This window comes from Periplaneta americana, chromosome 2 (assembly GCF_040183065.1).
Source record: "Periplaneta americana isolate PAMFEO1 chromosome 2, P.americana_PAMFEO1_priV1, whole genome shotgun sequence".
NCBI classification, from domain to species: Eukaryota; Metazoa; Arthropoda; class Insecta; order Blattodea; family Blattidae; genus Periplaneta; species Periplaneta americana.
In genome coordinates this window covers 135,984,376-136,002,294 of record NC_091118.1, presented here as the reverse complement: position 1 = coordinate 136,002,294, position 17,919 = coordinate 135,984,376, and the positions used below count along the sequence as shown (strand labels likewise).

General features: G+C 32.0%; 1 protein-coding gene across 3 annotated transcripts in view; it reads left to right on the top strand.

Annotated features, from left to right (window-relative positions):
- Positions 1–17,312, top strand: part of Tgi (Tondu-domain-containing Growth Inhibitor) — a 196,535-nt gene extending 179,223 nt beyond the window's left edge. For all 3 annotated transcript variants that reach the window (XM_069818491.1, XM_069818492.1, XM_069818493.1), the window contains 3 exons: positions 535–824; positions 1,590–1,733; positions 5,132–17,312. In XM_069818491.1, coding sequence (XP_069674592.1) covers positions 535–824; positions 1,590–1,733; positions 5,132–5,355 — 658 coding nt within the window. In that variant the 3' untranslated portion in view covers positions 5,356–17,312. The remainder of the gene's footprint in view (positions 1–534; positions 825–1,589; positions 1,734–5,131) is intronic.
- The last annotated feature ends 607 nt before the right edge of the window (positions 17,313–17,919 follow it).

Here is a 17,919-nt window from a genome sequence, read left to right as displayed (position 1 = left end):
ATCGTTCTTCATAGGCTAACTGTGTAATACTACAGAGTTGCGCATTTGATGTGTCCATTTTTAAGTTTACAGTAAGTCACAGCGGTTCTCGGTAAGGGGTTGAGAAGGGTCGCGAGATGATTTACGAAATAAGTCAAAAAGTTTCTTATTAGCATTTATTTTGTATTTAGAAACATAAACATAAACAATATTGAACATAAGAATAAAAAAATGTTTCAGTAGTTATAAAGTAAAAAAATAATGCGATTAATGTGTCTGTTTTTCAGAAAGTAGCTTCTCAAATCAGGACTCAGCATTCCGTACACACACAGTGATATCATTTTAAAGTTCAAGGAAATGTCTCACTTTTGTTCTGATGCTGAACATAGACGAGAAACTTATTTTGCATAAATAAAAGGTTGCAAATAGTTAAAAATTTAAGAATTACGTATTAGATTGCCAGTTACAACTGTTTCATTTTTAAACTACCAAGGTTGCAGATTTGTGGCATGGTCCAGACTGAGCAGTATGTAAGCAAACTATATCTGATTGCAGCACAACATGCGACACACCGGTAACACCTCCCCTGCCAGATGTTCTGGGAGCTCGCACACACACTTCCACGACGGGTGACACTCCCCTGGACATGACGATGACGAGGGGCAGCAAGCCGCCTCCGCCATACAGTCAGTCGGTAGCGAACTACAGAATTGCTCCAGCTCGGCCCTCAGTCATCACATGTGCGCCTCCCGCTTCCACATCGTGGGGAGACAGAAGTCTGGACAACAAAAGCGCGAGTAAAGAGGAAAATGGGAGGCAGGGTCACAGACGTGAACTGCTTTCTGGTGAGTTAATGATTGTTAAGAGTTCAGCATTTGAAAACTACATGATTACCTAAAAACACGTTTTTATAACATCACTTTATACATCATAGACTACGTTACTGTAAGTTATATGTTCTTTTTATTAGCTCTCTATGAAAGGACATTATATTCGAAGATTGTTTTAATTTATTTTGCAATAATGAAGCCTTACACAGATCTATAAATGACAAGACATGTATCTCATGTAAGACCGTGTACAGGGGGGAGAAGTTGGGGGTTTAACACCCCTCCCCATTTGAGAAGAAATCAGCTAGTTAGAAAATGAAATAGTGAAAGATTTCAATCTGATATACATAATACCGGAGATATACACACCATTTGAAATCGTGATATTGCAATTAATTTTAAATTATTAGTCTGACCCAATAAAAAGTTTATTATAAACTACTACTATAATGTATTCCCCCTTAAAAAAACCGCACTGTTTTAAAAAGCGTGCACACAGTCCTGATTCACATCGCTTTCTGTACCAGAAATCTTAAAAGATCCACCAAAAATTGATTCCCGACCCTTAAGAGGAGAAATAAAATTTCAGCTGACTGATCTTGGCTGGCCTTACAGTGTGGATAGATAGGGGTCACTTTGAGAAAATCAGTTCCATTATTCTTTCCACAAATTATACCTGGTACATGATTTGAAGCAATGTCTTCAGATTTGAAAGCCAATGTGCTAGTTGTTGACTAGTAATATTTATAAAAAGTTTTAAAACTTGGGTATTTTTTATAGGTATGTGTGATCCAGTAATTGATGAACACTTCAGGCGATCACTTGGCAAAGACTACATGAGCCTCTTTTCTTCAGATAGTAGTACAAACAACAATAATAGTAACAGTAATAGTAGTAGTAGCATTACTGTTACTGGCCTCTCAGGTGAGTTACTGTACATTTCAGTTTTCTAACATATTTTTGAAAATGTAGAATAATTTCAGAAATGTAACATAGTGAGTGTATAACATTAATTTGTAGCCATTAGCTTTAAAAGTTAGAAACTCCATAGGATTTTCTTACATCTTACATCTCATTGTTCGAACGTATTTATAGCAATTGTGTTTAGGGGGGGCAGTCTGGTTTTGACTTTCATTGACAGTAGTACATACTCTTATTATGCAATATGTCAGAGACATTTACAGTGTCGATTATTTCGAAAGAAAAAGTATTTTATAGTTTTTTTTCTTGGTGTGTGAAGCCTTACAATTAACAAACACATTTTACAAGATCATTTAAATATGAATTTATGTGAATGACATATCATCGGAAGAAGAGCTTTCCGATTAACCTATTGTAATTACTCAGTAATTAAAATCAGTCACAGAGACTTCAACTCACCAAAGAAAATAAACTGACCAACAAAAATTTCCAGAATCATGGCCGACTAAGAAGTATGTTATTGTAACTGTATGTAGACATCAGTGTGGAGGTAAAGGGCCGTATAAGAAGTTGGGGGTGTTATATGTAGGTTTAAGTGCGCAAGTAAATACTGTATTATTATTATTATTATTATTATTATTATTATTATTATTAGTAATCTGCTGCTATTTACTACTAGTCCATACTTATAAAATATAAACTTGAATAAGAAGTAAGTAAGACAATTATTATTTTAAAAGTCGAAATAAAGAAGCAGGGTGCTACCAGGTTGCAGAAAAAAGTACTGGGGCGGCACCCTGGCCCGTCCTGGTAGTACTACACTCCTGATTTAACTGTAACTTTCTATCTGGTTAATATTAATATAGTTTTTCTACTTCCTGTGGTGCTTGAAGAACCAGGGTCTGCCTATTAATGTAGTTAGTGGTATTTTTAAGATGCTGGTTTTAGAACAGTGTGTAGTGAAACTCCACCATGCTGTATAGAAACGTTTGAAGACTGTTTTTGGTGCAAGGCCTCTGTCATTCAGTTCTTGAGAGAAGGACAACAAATAAGACAACAGCTGTAGAATCTTATGCTAATCCTACTCCACTTTTCCCTTATTACTTTTTTATTTTATGAAGCATAAAGAGAAAATACTATGTTGCTGTAAAGAATAAAGAATCTATTTCTGCATTCTTGTGGAAATAGATGTTTACAGCATCCCTCATTCCGTGAAAATGATTTTGGGCATACAGTCTGTCAATGCACAGCGATTTCCTTCAAACTATTGGTCGGATTTCGTTTATATTCAAGTAAATTTGTCCGAGAATGCTGCACATGAAATATAATAACGTTTAGTAAAAGATATATTTTTATTTAATATTATCATTCATTGTTCGATACACTCTTTTTATACACATATAATCACTGAATAACTTTGTTTTATGCATGTGGTCCTGTATTTGTGTATGTCTTGTTTTGTCTTGATTATTATTATTCATTGTTCGATACATTATTTTAACACTTATAATCACTGAATAACCTTCATTAGGCTTCGGACAATGAAGGATACCACTTCGAAACTAGTCAGCCAGGTAAATTGCAAAAGTTAACACAGTAAAGAAATCATAAAGTTATAGTTTATTTAATGTAAAAAACATACAGTGGCCATCAATTTCATTCAAGATTCAACAGATGATTCTTTGATTAATCCTTTGTGTTACGTGTAATAAACTGAAAAAATGAGTTGGAGAAGTTAGTATAGGTGAAAAATTTCTTAGCGAAATTATTAAGGGGAGATTAACTGCCCCGTCCCATAGCACGCCAATTTTAAATTTGCTTATTTAATTATCCGTTAACTCAATAATCATACTGAAATTTTTACAGGATAAAGATACAAGGTAACTAAGCAAAGTGACGCCGATTTTATCAATAAATATAAGTTGTAAAAAAATTGAATTTTTTGAGTAATCCATTTTGAATCTTGCGTACACCACTTTTAACACTTGCATATAATTAATTGATGAACTAGTGGACTTACTCGTGTTAAATATGTAATATTTGTCCGGCTTACAGCTGTTTCAGTGCTTACGCACCATCATCAGAGCCTACTAGATCGCGGCGTCATCTCGAACTTCTCTGCCTCTTAGGAGGGTGTGTTTTATTGTTGGAAGGTGTTGAAGTGTGGAGTCGAATAGTGTGTGTGTACTGAAATTGATCTGTGTGTTGAGGATTTGATCGGGGTGTGTTTTAGTGTGTATGTATATTTCGTATTGTTCTAGTGTGTTGAGTTTTTGGTTCTTGGGTTGTGTGTGTAGGATTTCCATGTCCGTATTTATGTTATTGTATGTATGGTTAGTATTGGTTATGTGATCGGCGTATGTAGATGTATTGTGTCCTCTGTTTTAAGTAATGTTGAAATTATGTTATTCTTATGCAAATGCCCCATTTTCTCAGGAACTATGAACTGTATAAGGATGAAATTTTAAACACATGTTGACATCAATAAATTAATTAAATGGACGCACATTAAGTGATGTATATGTATTAGTTTGACCAGAAAAAAAAAATAGTTAAAAAATAAGAAAATGAAATCAACATTATTTTAGAAGATCAAATGTTTTTCTGAACTTGTATTTCTTTATAAATCTGCGTCAATTTACTTAGAAACCTTGTATCTTTATCCTTTAAAAATTTCAGTTTGACATGTTCAGTAGTTCCTGTGATTGGACCATTAAATAAGCAAATTTAACATTGGCGGTATAGGACAGTTAATTTCCCCTTAGTTCTACTTTTCGTTGCGAAATTTTCAAAGTTCTTCCCTCTTCGGTTGTAAACAAGTAAGAGAGAACTGGTTAGTCCCTCATTGTCAGAGGATTATACTCCACTGTGAAAATATTTAATGTGGGCTAACAGGTTTAGAATGAAAAGAGAAAAAATTATGTTCAGAGTTATATTAGAAACCATTGATATAATTAATCCTTTTGAAATTTGTGTCACTTTTAAATGATGATTTTTCGCAAGTAATAAAATAACAGTAGAAACGGTTACATATATCTACTTAAACAAAACATTGCAGAAAACTAAAGTTCATCTTCATGTTTTGTTGCATATTAAATAATATCTTTTAAGCATGTTTTATGAATGACAGCTCAAGGAAATAATCTATAACCAGTAGTATCAGTCTTAACATGTTAAAGGAACTGAATAGATACAAGACGCATAAAATGCACGAGAAAGTATGTGTCGTCTTTATGGTATCCATTTCTTCTTCTTCTTTTTGTTCTCCTTATCTTTCTTATCTTCCTTCTTTTCTATTTCTCCCTATTCTTCCTTTCTTCTCCTTCTCTTGTTGGAGAAACTAATATACAATCTTCTTACGTCATTTTCAAGATAATTGCTAATGTGTACTTTTGTTGCAGTGGATGACCACTTTGCTAAAGCTCTAGGTGAGACATGGGTGAAATTGCAAGGACAGACTGCGAATTCTACTTCCAACAACGCTAAGGAGAAAAAGACTTCAGCCCCCTCAACTGCAACAGTATCTGTGTCAGTCGCTAAGGAGAACACTCCAAGTTCCACTCCAGGTGCCACACCGCCCGCCACATCACTGCTCCAGCAGCGGAGAGGACTCGTCTCAATATAATGGGCTGTCATCTGGCACTTCTCTTTGTACATAATTGAAGATAAAATGTAACTGATTTTGAACAATTATCTAAAGTTTGAGACGAACTTAAAAAATCCTTCTCAAATATGCACTAAAATGAATATTTTAAAATTTAAATAAAACTTTTCTCTTTATTTATTATGGTTGGTTACAAATACACTTAAATTAAATAAAAATCATTATTATATATATTTCTTTTTGTATACCAATGTTTTCTCATGATGTTCTTCAGAAGAATTTGAACAGGACACATTGACATTGTTAGCTGAATGTTCTAAATTTGTAGTGGGACAATTATGTATAATATATTTTGCCTCTGAATTTCATCTCATATTATTTTTAACTTGTAAATAGTGTCATGATATAACAAAGGTACATTTTATGTTTTCTTAAACCTTCTCCAAACTCTGTTTTCCTTTTTGATCCTCAACATTTAGCAAATTATATATGTTACATATATATATATAATCAGCACTAACTTTATTTTGTTACAGAACTTTTATTCCCACAACTTGCTGTTTCGTAGCAGAGTACGAAAAAATGAATAATGCATTGTTCTTTATTCAATTATTTGACGACACTGTACTAACTATTAGGTTATTCAGTGTTGAATAGAATTGGTGATATTGAGATGGTATTTAGCGAAATGAGGCCGTGGTTTCTCCAGGGATTACAGTTGGGTAAAACCTCGGAAAAAAACCAACCAGGTAATCAGTAAAAGCGGGAATCTAACCCACACGCATCTCTGGATCAGCAGGCAAATGCTTGAACTATGCTGGTGGTTCCATAATGCATTGTTCATGCAAGTGATACAGAAAGTTACTCAGTGAAATGTAGGATTTTTTTGGATTTTGCAATGTGCCATAGATGCAGAAATATACGAAGTTTCGGAACCATGTATCAGCTCTGTTATTAAGGAAAGTGAAAAGAGAGGAATGTGTTACCTGGTTGAGGTTTTTCTGGGGTTTTCCCTCAACCCCATTAAAAGCAAATTCTGGGTAACTTTTTGCGCTGGACTCTGGATTCATTTTGCTGGTATTATCATCTTCATTTACTCAGATACTAAATAATTGTAGCAGTTGATAAAGCGTTGTAATATTACCAATTAAAAAAAACAGAGAGGAACTTATTTGTTGGATCTGTTACCAGGAGCTGTTCACCATGCCTTTCCTGATGAAATGTAACCCATAAAACTTGCACTACATTGAACACAATGAGTACTCGTATCTCAAATTATTATAGTACTTTTACTGCGTAATGGGCGATTTAAAGGAAAGCATGATACCATTCTTTTTCTGAAATTTTCGAATGTTTTGCATACAGGTATCTAAAAAAATAATTTCAAAATTATTATTTCTAATTTAAAATATATCTGTAAAACTACGCAATTTTTGCTGATCATTACAGGTAGGCTGCTTGGAACCTCACCTTCTTATTCTGTTTTCTTTCATCTACTTCCTTATGAAATCTGTTCGTCTCGAAAATTAGTTTTTAATTGTGGTTTTCTTCCCTGCACTATCTTAAGAACATGGTGTTTGGATATATGCACATTAACGTTTGTGACATTTTTTTTCTTTCTAGGATGGATTAATTTTTATATATTGTTACTTTTCCAGCAAATTGTAAAAATTAGTAAAAACTTTAAGTACTGTAAGTTTCTATTTAGCCCTCTTTTCTTAAAATTTGTATCAGCATGCAGAATATGACGTAAGAAATTATAATGAGATCGATTTTACCTTTTTTTTTTAAGGAACTGAAGTATTTTTTAAGAATCTCGTGCTTAATATTACATGCTTAAGACACTTTGAAGCAAGAAACACAATCTTTTACTCAAGTATATCAAATATATCATACAGAAATTTCGTAAAACTATAATATAGGAACAAAATATGTACTAAAATGAAAAGTCATTTCCACTTCATGAACGTCCATAACAGAAAAAGTGCATATACCCATAGTAAGAACTCGATTGTATTGACTATATTGTTACTTAAGTAGACCTACAACATTTAAATAAGCTCTACTTTACAGACATTTCTTCTGTACTGGTATTTAATAATATTACTGGTGTATGTAGAATAAAAATTCTGACATTTACAATTTACAGCGCTGGTACTGGTAGGTACTATGAATTCTTTGTTTGAGTGAAGAAGCTGACGTATAGGTTTTAATTAAAGTCTTGTGTCAATGTGTCTTATGATGTACTAAAAGTACGTGCTTTATTAATAGTAGTAAGACACCTTCATTTTTATTCTAAATAACAATATTAATTCAAAAGATAATTGTTCAAAATTGTTTACTTAAGGATAGTTTATTGTGGATCCTTAAGAGGGTGGTAATCTGGCTGTACTCATCTCTCAAAAACAATCGAGGGTTGGCATATATAGTTATTCTGAAAAAAAATATATATATATCAATGCAGTATTTTGTAATGTAGAGTGTAGTTGATTTATGTATATGTATGACAACCTGCTATGTAATTTTTGTTGGGAATCTTCTTGATTGTTAGTAAACGGTTCCAGAGGAAAAACGAGGTTTTGTTTTGAGGTGAGAAAAAGGCTCACAAATGCTGTGTGTAGGACTATATTGTGTAATGTGTCACCATGAATACATGACCATCTAAAGTTATAAATACTGTGATTGCATTACTTCTCTTTCTTAAGCATTATTGATTACGGTGCAGTAAAATCATTATCTAATTTGAATGCTTAAATATTTATGAGAGAAAAGGTTCAAAATTAACAGACTTAATAGCCAAATCATACAAATATTGTTTCGAAACTATAACGAGATAACATCCACAAGGAGAATGGATACAGTACCAATAATATGCAGGCAGTTCCCTAAGAAACACAGATGAAAACAACAGCAGAGATATGTAATGAATCTGCTCTCAGTTTATACTACTTCAATCAGACTCACAATTTCTTAGTACAACTAACAACAGTAAGTAACTGTTTCCAGTTATACATTTCATTACGTAGCCTCCAAAATGTAGTACCAATGTATGTTGACCTGCAATATAAGCAACAACAGTATAGAATCAGACGATTTCTGCAATTGAATACGAAATTAGATTCATGTATGGCTGAATAAAAACACAAGCATATTTTTCAATATGTCGTTGGATCATTCAAATATAAAACTATTTGATAATGGACAGGCAGATCTGTTTTTAAAATAAAGCTCAGAATAGAACAAAAACTAAAAACCAAATGTAATTTAAAGGGAAAAACGGGAGTTATAAGGGGGTATTTATCTCAAAAGACAGAATCACAACAAAGAACTGTTTATATCACTATATAGAAATACGAGAGAAATATTGAGCACTTTGAAAAAAAAAACAATAATTTTAGACTGAAAATTGGCCAGACCTGTCTAGATAAAAGTCTATAAAGGATGGAAATTCTTGCAGACGACTTTAACTATATTGAGGTAGTGAAACATGTGTAGGCCTACTAGGAAACTCTAGGATTAATGTAAACCGAGTTCTAGCTCTTTGTGAACAACAGCATAATTTTGAAAATTAAGTTAATGAAAACACGTGACATTTTCTGTGATGTATAAAAATTGTAATTAGGAACCGTATTTAAGTTGAGAATTTTTGTAGGTTGTGGTATTCATATATGGTAAAAATATTTTTCGTTCTTTCATTCTTCAGTCATGTTTAATTTATATGTCGATATTAATATGATTTCATAGCTTTAAAACAGTGAATTTCAGTGCAAGCTTGTATCAATGACAGAGAAAATCTGTATAATAGCAAACATTTCAAGCTTTACAAAAAAATGCCGAGCACTTGACTGCTAACTTATTAGTTCTTCTAAATTAACCTCTGTTTAATTGATACCTATTTTCGATTTACTCACATCATTGACACATTATTATTATTATTATTATTATTATTATTATTATTATTATTATTATTATTATTATTATTATTATTATTGTCATTATTATTATTATTGTTATTATTATCATCATACAAAGTATACCATTTACAAAAACAAAATTTTGAAATTATGAATCAGCATGTCACATCTGTCATACTTCACAAATGTTAACGTGGTGATATCTAAGAAATCATTCACGTGCAGTAAATCTATTACATCATGGGATTACTGGATTTACATCCTCACGTGAGGAAATCCACACTCAGAATTTTCTCCATACCCTAGTTCAGACACTAGCGCTTTAACCACTTGATTACCATACATGTTGAGAAGTTTAGTTAAAAGAAATATAATTTGAATACAATGTAATCTTTCTTTATATAATATTATGAGCATTAATAATTATGTCCCCCCCCCAAATGTATGAGTGAATAGCCTAAATACTCTGTGTACAGCACAGCACAGCCACTTTTTTTTTTTTGGGGGGGGGGGGGAGGGAGTTAAACAAGTTCGATGAGAACCAGATAATGGAATTATTAGATCATCTATAATCTTCTCAGCAATTATGTTGACTGTTACAGTATATGTAATTAGTAGGATGCAGTGAAAGTATGCAAGCTTCAATTCATTCAAATGTGAATATTAATACCAATATATACTTACAGTTTGACAAACACAGAAGCACATTAAAATAGATCAGGGATTGCACCTTTGTATTCAAGTAAGATTTTCTGCTTCTTGTCTATCTTTTTAAATTACCTTTTGTTTCAATTGAATTGTGTTCTGTAGTCTAACTAAATAATATTATCTTGCTTTTTTTTAACTTAATTATTAAATTTGTCGGCTTTTCCCTGCTCTCTCGCCCCAAAACTTTTGTCTTTTCATTTCCCTCATTATCACTTTAGTATATGATTCGTCTTACTTTGTTGTCCGATAAACATTTACCATTTTGGTGTTTGAATGCTGATCTTGAATCATCAAGTACAAATAACTTTATAATATATGTAAGACAATTTTGCTATATTCATACATTATAATTTTCTTCCTTAAAAGAAACTCCTTGACATTGTGACTGCAGCAATATTCTTCAATTAAGCTAATAGTTCACAAAATTCAGAATAAACTATTACTTTTTAGAACATTATTCTGAATCTTAGACATTCTTGAGATAATTATATGGGTCGTATATGCAGATGAAGGAAGGCGAAAAGAGGAAAGATTGGGGAATGCTGGGTTTGCAGTAATGGAAATGCCCTTGGACATAAAACTATGAATGGAAGAATCTGAATCTTGTATAGTTCTAAATAATAAAATTTATATACTTTAAAAACAGGAGTTAGTTTGAATTAATTGAATTGCTCAAAGTTTTCTCAACTATTAAACTTGTTAGACATATTACTAATTTACAAGGTAATTTTATTTTTGCTCATTAATTTTTTTGTCAGTTACTCTGCAGCCCCCATTTTCGCACACTTCACAACGTGCTAATAAAATTATAAATGTTATTGCTGAAAAGTTGCATACGTTTCATCATGTTACATATATATATAATATTTTCTCTTTGTGGATCATTTATTTGGTTGTCAGTTTTTAATTACAAATTAAAAATACTGTTCTGTAATAATAAAATTGCATTGTTCTCAAATTTGATATAGGTGCAGATGTAGGTTTATTGATATCTTAAAGATATGGAAATCAATCTTTTTGTGTTTATGGTAACGCACTGCATCCAGATAAGATTAGCTAGATCTCCTTGGATTCTGTTAGTCTGATGATGAGAAGAATTCCATATAAAGTGAAGCTTGTAATGTTTGTAGTTTCTTTTAATCTCCATATTTATTTATTATTTATTTAATACTATCATACAATACAAAATAAATACATATTGCTGATGATGAATTATTTGAGCAAGCTCGTGTTTGGGAGCGGTTCCTTTAAATAACTATTTAGTAATAAATGGAACATAACTAAGTTTCAATAAAATTACAAAACGGGGATAATTACAAAGAAAAAAGTAGAGAACCAAGTCAAGAACATTCATTAAAACAAAGATTTATTTAATGCTTATGAACGTGTTTAAAATTGAAGAAAAGTTTAATGTCATTCTGGTCAAATTTTAGAGTGATACATTGACAACTGAACAACTTTATGAGAAATTAAATTGTTTAATGAAAAAAATAGTCACTTGAAACAATCATGACCAAGTTTGAACTGTGCCAGTGGACAAATCGACAGTCAGGTAGATTTTCTCTGAATTCTTCCATTTTATCTGGTAGCTTAATTTATCATTATTCTTTTGTCGGGATGTTGTTTTATTGCTGATTCTGAAGTAATCTCTTTAATTCGAAAGAGTTAAAGTGAAGAAAAAGTTAAAATGGAACACGAAATTTATATGATCAATCTAACACTACTGAACATGATTTTCAATATGTGATTTTCCATTGTATTAGGCACTTTTGACTCAGTTTCTTCTTTATTCAGTTTGAAGTAACTAAGCATAACGTGATCAATGCCATACCAATAGTGATATTACTGTATGCGGATTGAACATGTAACTCGGTGGTCGTCAGCACTCGCTGAAATGTGCAAAGGGTACGCAGTGCTGTCTGGTGTGCACTGTCGTGCAACAGGGAGAGATAGAGAGCATACCCGCTAGCAGCTACGGAGTGCACCCTAGTGCACTGCGTTTTCCGCGGGTAAGAGACTCTAGCCCCAGCGTGCTCTGTGCTGACGACCCCTGATGTAACTAATTAAATTTCCATACATGATTGCAAAACACAAAAAATTTTCCTTCATTGTTAGAAAACAAATGACAAAAATGCAAGAATTTCTACTCTTTATTTTGTTAAAAAATATACATCGAATTTATTTATTCATATGTATATTTAACATCATTGAATGTAGTATTAACTTAGACAAGATTGTAATAATAATAATAAATATGACAAATGTGATCAACTCTCAGAAGAACATAAAATACTTTTTAGTTATTTTTAGCGATATATTAAAAAAAACATTACTACCTTTCTGGAAATTTATTATACTGTTCGACATTTTAAGTGCATGTGATTGTAATTGTTGGTTGTTCCTTCTCTCTCGCACCAAAACTAACATTAAAATTTTTCATCGCAAAATATTGGCTATTAACATTAATATATTTTTACATGTATTTTTTAATTTTCCTTTGTCAAAGATATTAATTTCCAGTTGTCTGCTTTCAATATATGTGTGTAGCCTATATGAAAATTTGAAGAAAACTTGTTATACTCAAATACTGGCAAAGAGCATATGTGAAATATTTGTGAATTCGTGTAACTTTGCACAGTTTTTTTGATGTAACATTCTATATGCAAAACTGTTCAATACAATAGTGCGAGATCTGCTACTTGCTGATGTAACATTCTATATGCAAAACTGTTCAGTACAATATTGCGAAATCTGCTACCTGCTTTCTTTCATTGTTCAATTTCATACAGAAGAAGAGGTGCTTATCCTGTACCATAGTAATCTAAAACATCATGCTTGGGCTAGTAATATGGAATGAGCACTGATTCTTATCCATAGGAGGAAAGAAGTTTTCTTATTAAATTTTGAGTCAGTGGATCGGATCAGTGCCCAACCCCTAGTTGTATGATCATTCATGTTTTCTGAAGCATGTGGACGTGATACCACAAGTCGGTTGGCAGGCCTTGGCCCTCCTTGGGCTATCACGCAGTGGATTTGATTTGATTTTAACTAGGTAGTTGGTATCCTTCATTGATTCTTGAGGTCTGCATATTGTGCGTTTGTGTGAGATGAGCAGCCAATCAGTCATGTCCTGCTTTAGTCTGAATATTACCACTGCTTCTTTTTGTTTTATTTTGGTGGATATTAATTTTTTTTTAAATATCAGTCCCCTGTTTCTCCTGTGCTGTATCTGTTTTCTTTTCAAGTCATTTGATTGGCTTTTTGTGCTTCTAAACTATAATTTTTTTCTGGGTTTCGTTTCTTTTTTGCCCTATCATAAACTACTTCATTCCTTTGTAGATACATAGAAGAAGATATCCACTAAAAATTTTTCGTTTCAGTGCTATTAGATGTCCGACAACGTTTTTGATTCCGTCAATAGTTCTTGTCTCGTGTTTTTGTCTTGAAGTAACTGACCTTATTGCTGGGTTGGAGTTCAATTATAATTATAAAATAAAGTTGTAATGACATTTTCTTTCATTGGATAGTTTTTAAACGTAAAATATGGTATTAACTCTTACAAAATAAAAACACAATAAGACCATATATAAGTATTGCTTTGCACAAACTAGCACACGTATTTGTAGAGATTTGTGTTAAGAGTTGGGATTTTATAGTGATACTGGTGATAACAGGTATAGAATGGTGATAAGAATATGAAGATAATTCAAAAGAATTACTTTTTTCTCAGTACAAAGAGATGAGTATGCTAATTTATGTTGGATAAGATTTTATGTTGCTACTTGATAAGGTACTGGAAGCATCAGTGGTATTATTATCTAGGATTGTCATTTTATATATTTTTTTTGTTTTACTTCGTGGGCATTATATGACCACATAAGTGACTATCATGACAATATTTAATCACTACCTGAAGTATATTCACTAGCATATATTCAAGATCAATGGTATTCAGTTTTATATATGGAAATATATTGAAAGCATTAATTTTGAATTATAATATAGACATAGCGTTAGAAACAAAAAAGGCTAGACTTTGGACAGAGCTTCTTAATAAAACGACATTATTATTTTTTAACTTTAAAGCAGAACGAAGACAATGCAGTGATCCTAACACAAATTATACCCTAAAAGTCGTGCATTCGTAAAACTCTAAGCATTAACACTTATTAATTATTTTCTGTACAATGTTTTTCGTCCAGTATGTTGAAATTTTCTGCGTTTCGTAATTTTTATCTGTACACAATGGTGACTACATTCTATTCAGTCTTTGGTTTTTACATCAGTGATATGCTATGTACACATGTACTTCTTAAAGTTTATGGTATATAGTGTGCTTTACAATCACATTCTTTGGGAGTAACTAGAAAGTAAGTATTGAACAGACTGAAAATATATTAAAATCATATATTGCAGTAATGGAGATATTTTATAATAATGGTTAAGATATCATTTTATTCTTTATGTAACCTGTATCTCCAAAGAGTAAATCAACTTTTCTTTTTGTTGCTGTATTAATTTTTTGGAAAAGGCTGTTTAAGCATTGATTTTTCCATATAAATATATTTTCATTGATCTGAAATTTATGTTGTGTTGAAAAAAATTGTCTACTCAATGACCAATGCAGAGACAATTGATTATGCACCTGATTGAACGCAGTGTTGCATTTCTAAAATAAAAGAAATGCCCTAACTATCAGATAAGAATATATATACATCGGCAAGCTACGTAAATATTACACCTTATTTATATGTTAAATCGTCCTTGGTAGTCTTGCTATTATCATGCTGGTCATTGAATTCGAGGTTTGCAGGTTCAAACCTGACTGAGGGCGATAAAATCTACATTCTGGTTTTCTGTAGGTGGAAAGTAAAGCTGTAGGTTCCATCTCGTAGATTTTCGACACGTAAAATAATCCTGTCCCTAATAGAGGCTTTTATGAAAAATTTGTCAATCGTTTCTTGCTCACGTTGAATTTCGACGTTGAATAACCTTTGCATTTGAATGTGTCGTTAAATGAAATACAGTACCTACAGGTACTGCTACTGTCCATCAAGTTCAATTATTATGGGGAAGCTTTTATAAAAAATCAATAATTACCTAGATAATTCAATTATTAAAAACTCCAAATGAAAATTAACTATACTGTAGAGGTACCATCCGTAATATGTGAGGGGGAATTATATATCTGAGGGATCTGAATGCCAGAATAATAATTACAAAGAAATGCATTGCAAAGATGATGAAATACAATAGCACTATTATAGCCCTCGATTCTGAAATGCAACATTAGTTATTGAGTTACATTTTTCTGCATTGACAATCAGCATATAGCTTTGCAGTTTGCAATACAACTATAATTAAAGTCCAGTTTAATATTAATGTATAAGGCTACAGAGAGTTAAATTTTGTCATGAAGTTTCGGTCAGTGTATGGGACTGGTGCCCACCCAGCATTGTGATGGACTTGGGACCTACGATAGGTAGCGAAAATTCGGTTTCGCAAACCAGCTATAATGGCTGGGGGGATAATCGTGCTAACCACACGATACCTCCATTCTGGTTGGATGATCGTCCACCTCTGTTTCGGCATGTGGACGTGAGGCCAACAGCGGGCTGGTCGGTCTTGGCCCTACATGGGCTGTAGCGCCACGGATTGATTTATTTATACAGAGAGTTCCTATGCAGGTCGGTCCCATGTAGTAATGTTCCGTCAGCTTAATGATGGTAGTGTGGTGCACCTGTCCCAAGGAAGCTAAGTGGTAAAGGGTGGAGTGGAACCGGTCTGCTTAGTACAACATGTACGTACTTGTCCGTATGCCGGCATATAACCATTTGCAGTTCACCAGCAGATTTTCGTAGGTAGAGGTTGGAGTGTGACCAGTCTGCATAGTAACTCCCTGTATTAATGGTAACATGTAACCCCTATAAATTCTAGCGTTTTCTGATCAAAAGCTGCCTATGCCAGTATTACATGATAATATTTCAAAAATTTCAATATTCAAATTCCATCTGTGGACGTTAACCTTAAGTACACCAAAAAACGATAACTCTGTTGTTACAAAATTAATGTTTATGAATAATTTAACGCATTTTCGCTCTTTCTTTATTACATTGGTTACAAATTATTTTTATAAAATTTCAGTTTTTGAACTTAATTTTCTACCACAAACCCTGTATTGTCCTTCAAACCATAAGTGGAATTTTATGATGTTTTGAGTGACTCTGATATGAAACATGAGAATTCTAGTTTTAGAAGAGCCAAAAATTGACTGGCTTTGAACTTGGATTGAATACCATTGATTTAGTTACATGTGCTGTGAATGGTAGTGAGGTAGTTATTCAAATATGCATGATTGAGTTAACTCGTTAATAAAGTATTTTTACTTTGTACTTTGAGGATAGGCAGAAATTATCTATAGGTATTTTAAATTATGTTTTTATTATGTGTGGAAAATATAGATCAGACAGACTATATACGTACATTCACACATTTTTGAGAAAAATATTTTATTATCGTTATTTTATAAATGTCCTTTAGTCAGGTAATGTTTTAAATATTACTAAAAGTCATAAATTTTATAAATCAGTTCAAAAAATGTTATACGTAAAAATATTTAATAATAACTGCACAGTTATAAGTTTGTATTCCAATGGATTTTATAACCACTGCCTCAACTCACGTTGAAATTATAATTCGGAATATGACTGATCCTTGCGATAAATATGGCCACTTTATGTAATAATTTAAATGTCGCTAATATGGCATTATCTGTTTTACTTGTGTTCAAAATATTTCCAAAGTGTTTAGTTTAGTTCACTATGTTTTGATTAAGATGTTGGTGTTAGTGCTCCGTTTTTGTTCACGGCCTAATGCAAGAGTATTTTTGTGTATTGTTATTGGTTAGTTAAATCTGACGTCATAGTTTCCCCTCTTAGAAACATACAGCAATAAGAATAGGCATACATTATGCCAAATTGTATATAATAATTATATTAATGATAATCGATAATATATAAGAACCTATGTATAATGCAGTATATACATTTTCTGATGTATCGTAATAAGTTGTACCGGTACGTAATTACTATGAGGAATATTTAATGTAAATGTTTTAGTGGTGTGGAAATGTTTATATGAAGTGTTTCAAGTATGGAAGATGTTTCTTTTCAGACTTATTACTTATAATTTGTTGTGTTAAGTATAGTTCCATAAGCAGAAGAATAAACTGCATTCCATTAGGAAGCAGGAGAAATGTTCCTTGTTATGTGTATTAGAGTGGGATTTCTGGGGTGTCTTAATTATATTGACATTTCAGTTCAATTGTGTAAAATGGAATAAAATATTCTCTACGAATTATTTGTCTTAAGTTACTGTATTTTTAGTCTTAATTCCTATTTTCCTACAAATTCTTTGCATGGAATATATTCGTACAGACTATCCATAAGTTTTACTGTTCATTCCATTTATAAAGTGTTATTAAATACTGTCCTCCGGGGTGACTTTGTCTCATTTTCAGCACCTTTTCCCCTTTAAAACTTTCTTATTATGTGAAAAGTATTTTTTTTATTTCTAGAATATTTTTCTCAAACTGTTTAGTATTTAATAAATAATTTAAAGCCAGTTTTCAAAGTTATTGAAATTTCCTAAGTCTACATATTTTTTGCAAAAAAATTGCACAATCTCACGTCGACCTGGGGTGACTTTGTCTCGAATCTCAAAAACCAATGAATAAGTCTTTACAGAAAATGGTGAAACAATGTCAACCCTATATTATCATAGAAAAATGAATCTCAATAAACAATGATAATTTCTATGTATAAAAATTCATCATTTTGAATAGGTGAAGGATATAAACTAATATATAAAAATATAATTTTTTTTTATGTTTTTAAGTACAATTTGAGGAGTATAAAATCAGATACAAAAGACTGAAAAAGAAACAATAATAAAGGAACTATTT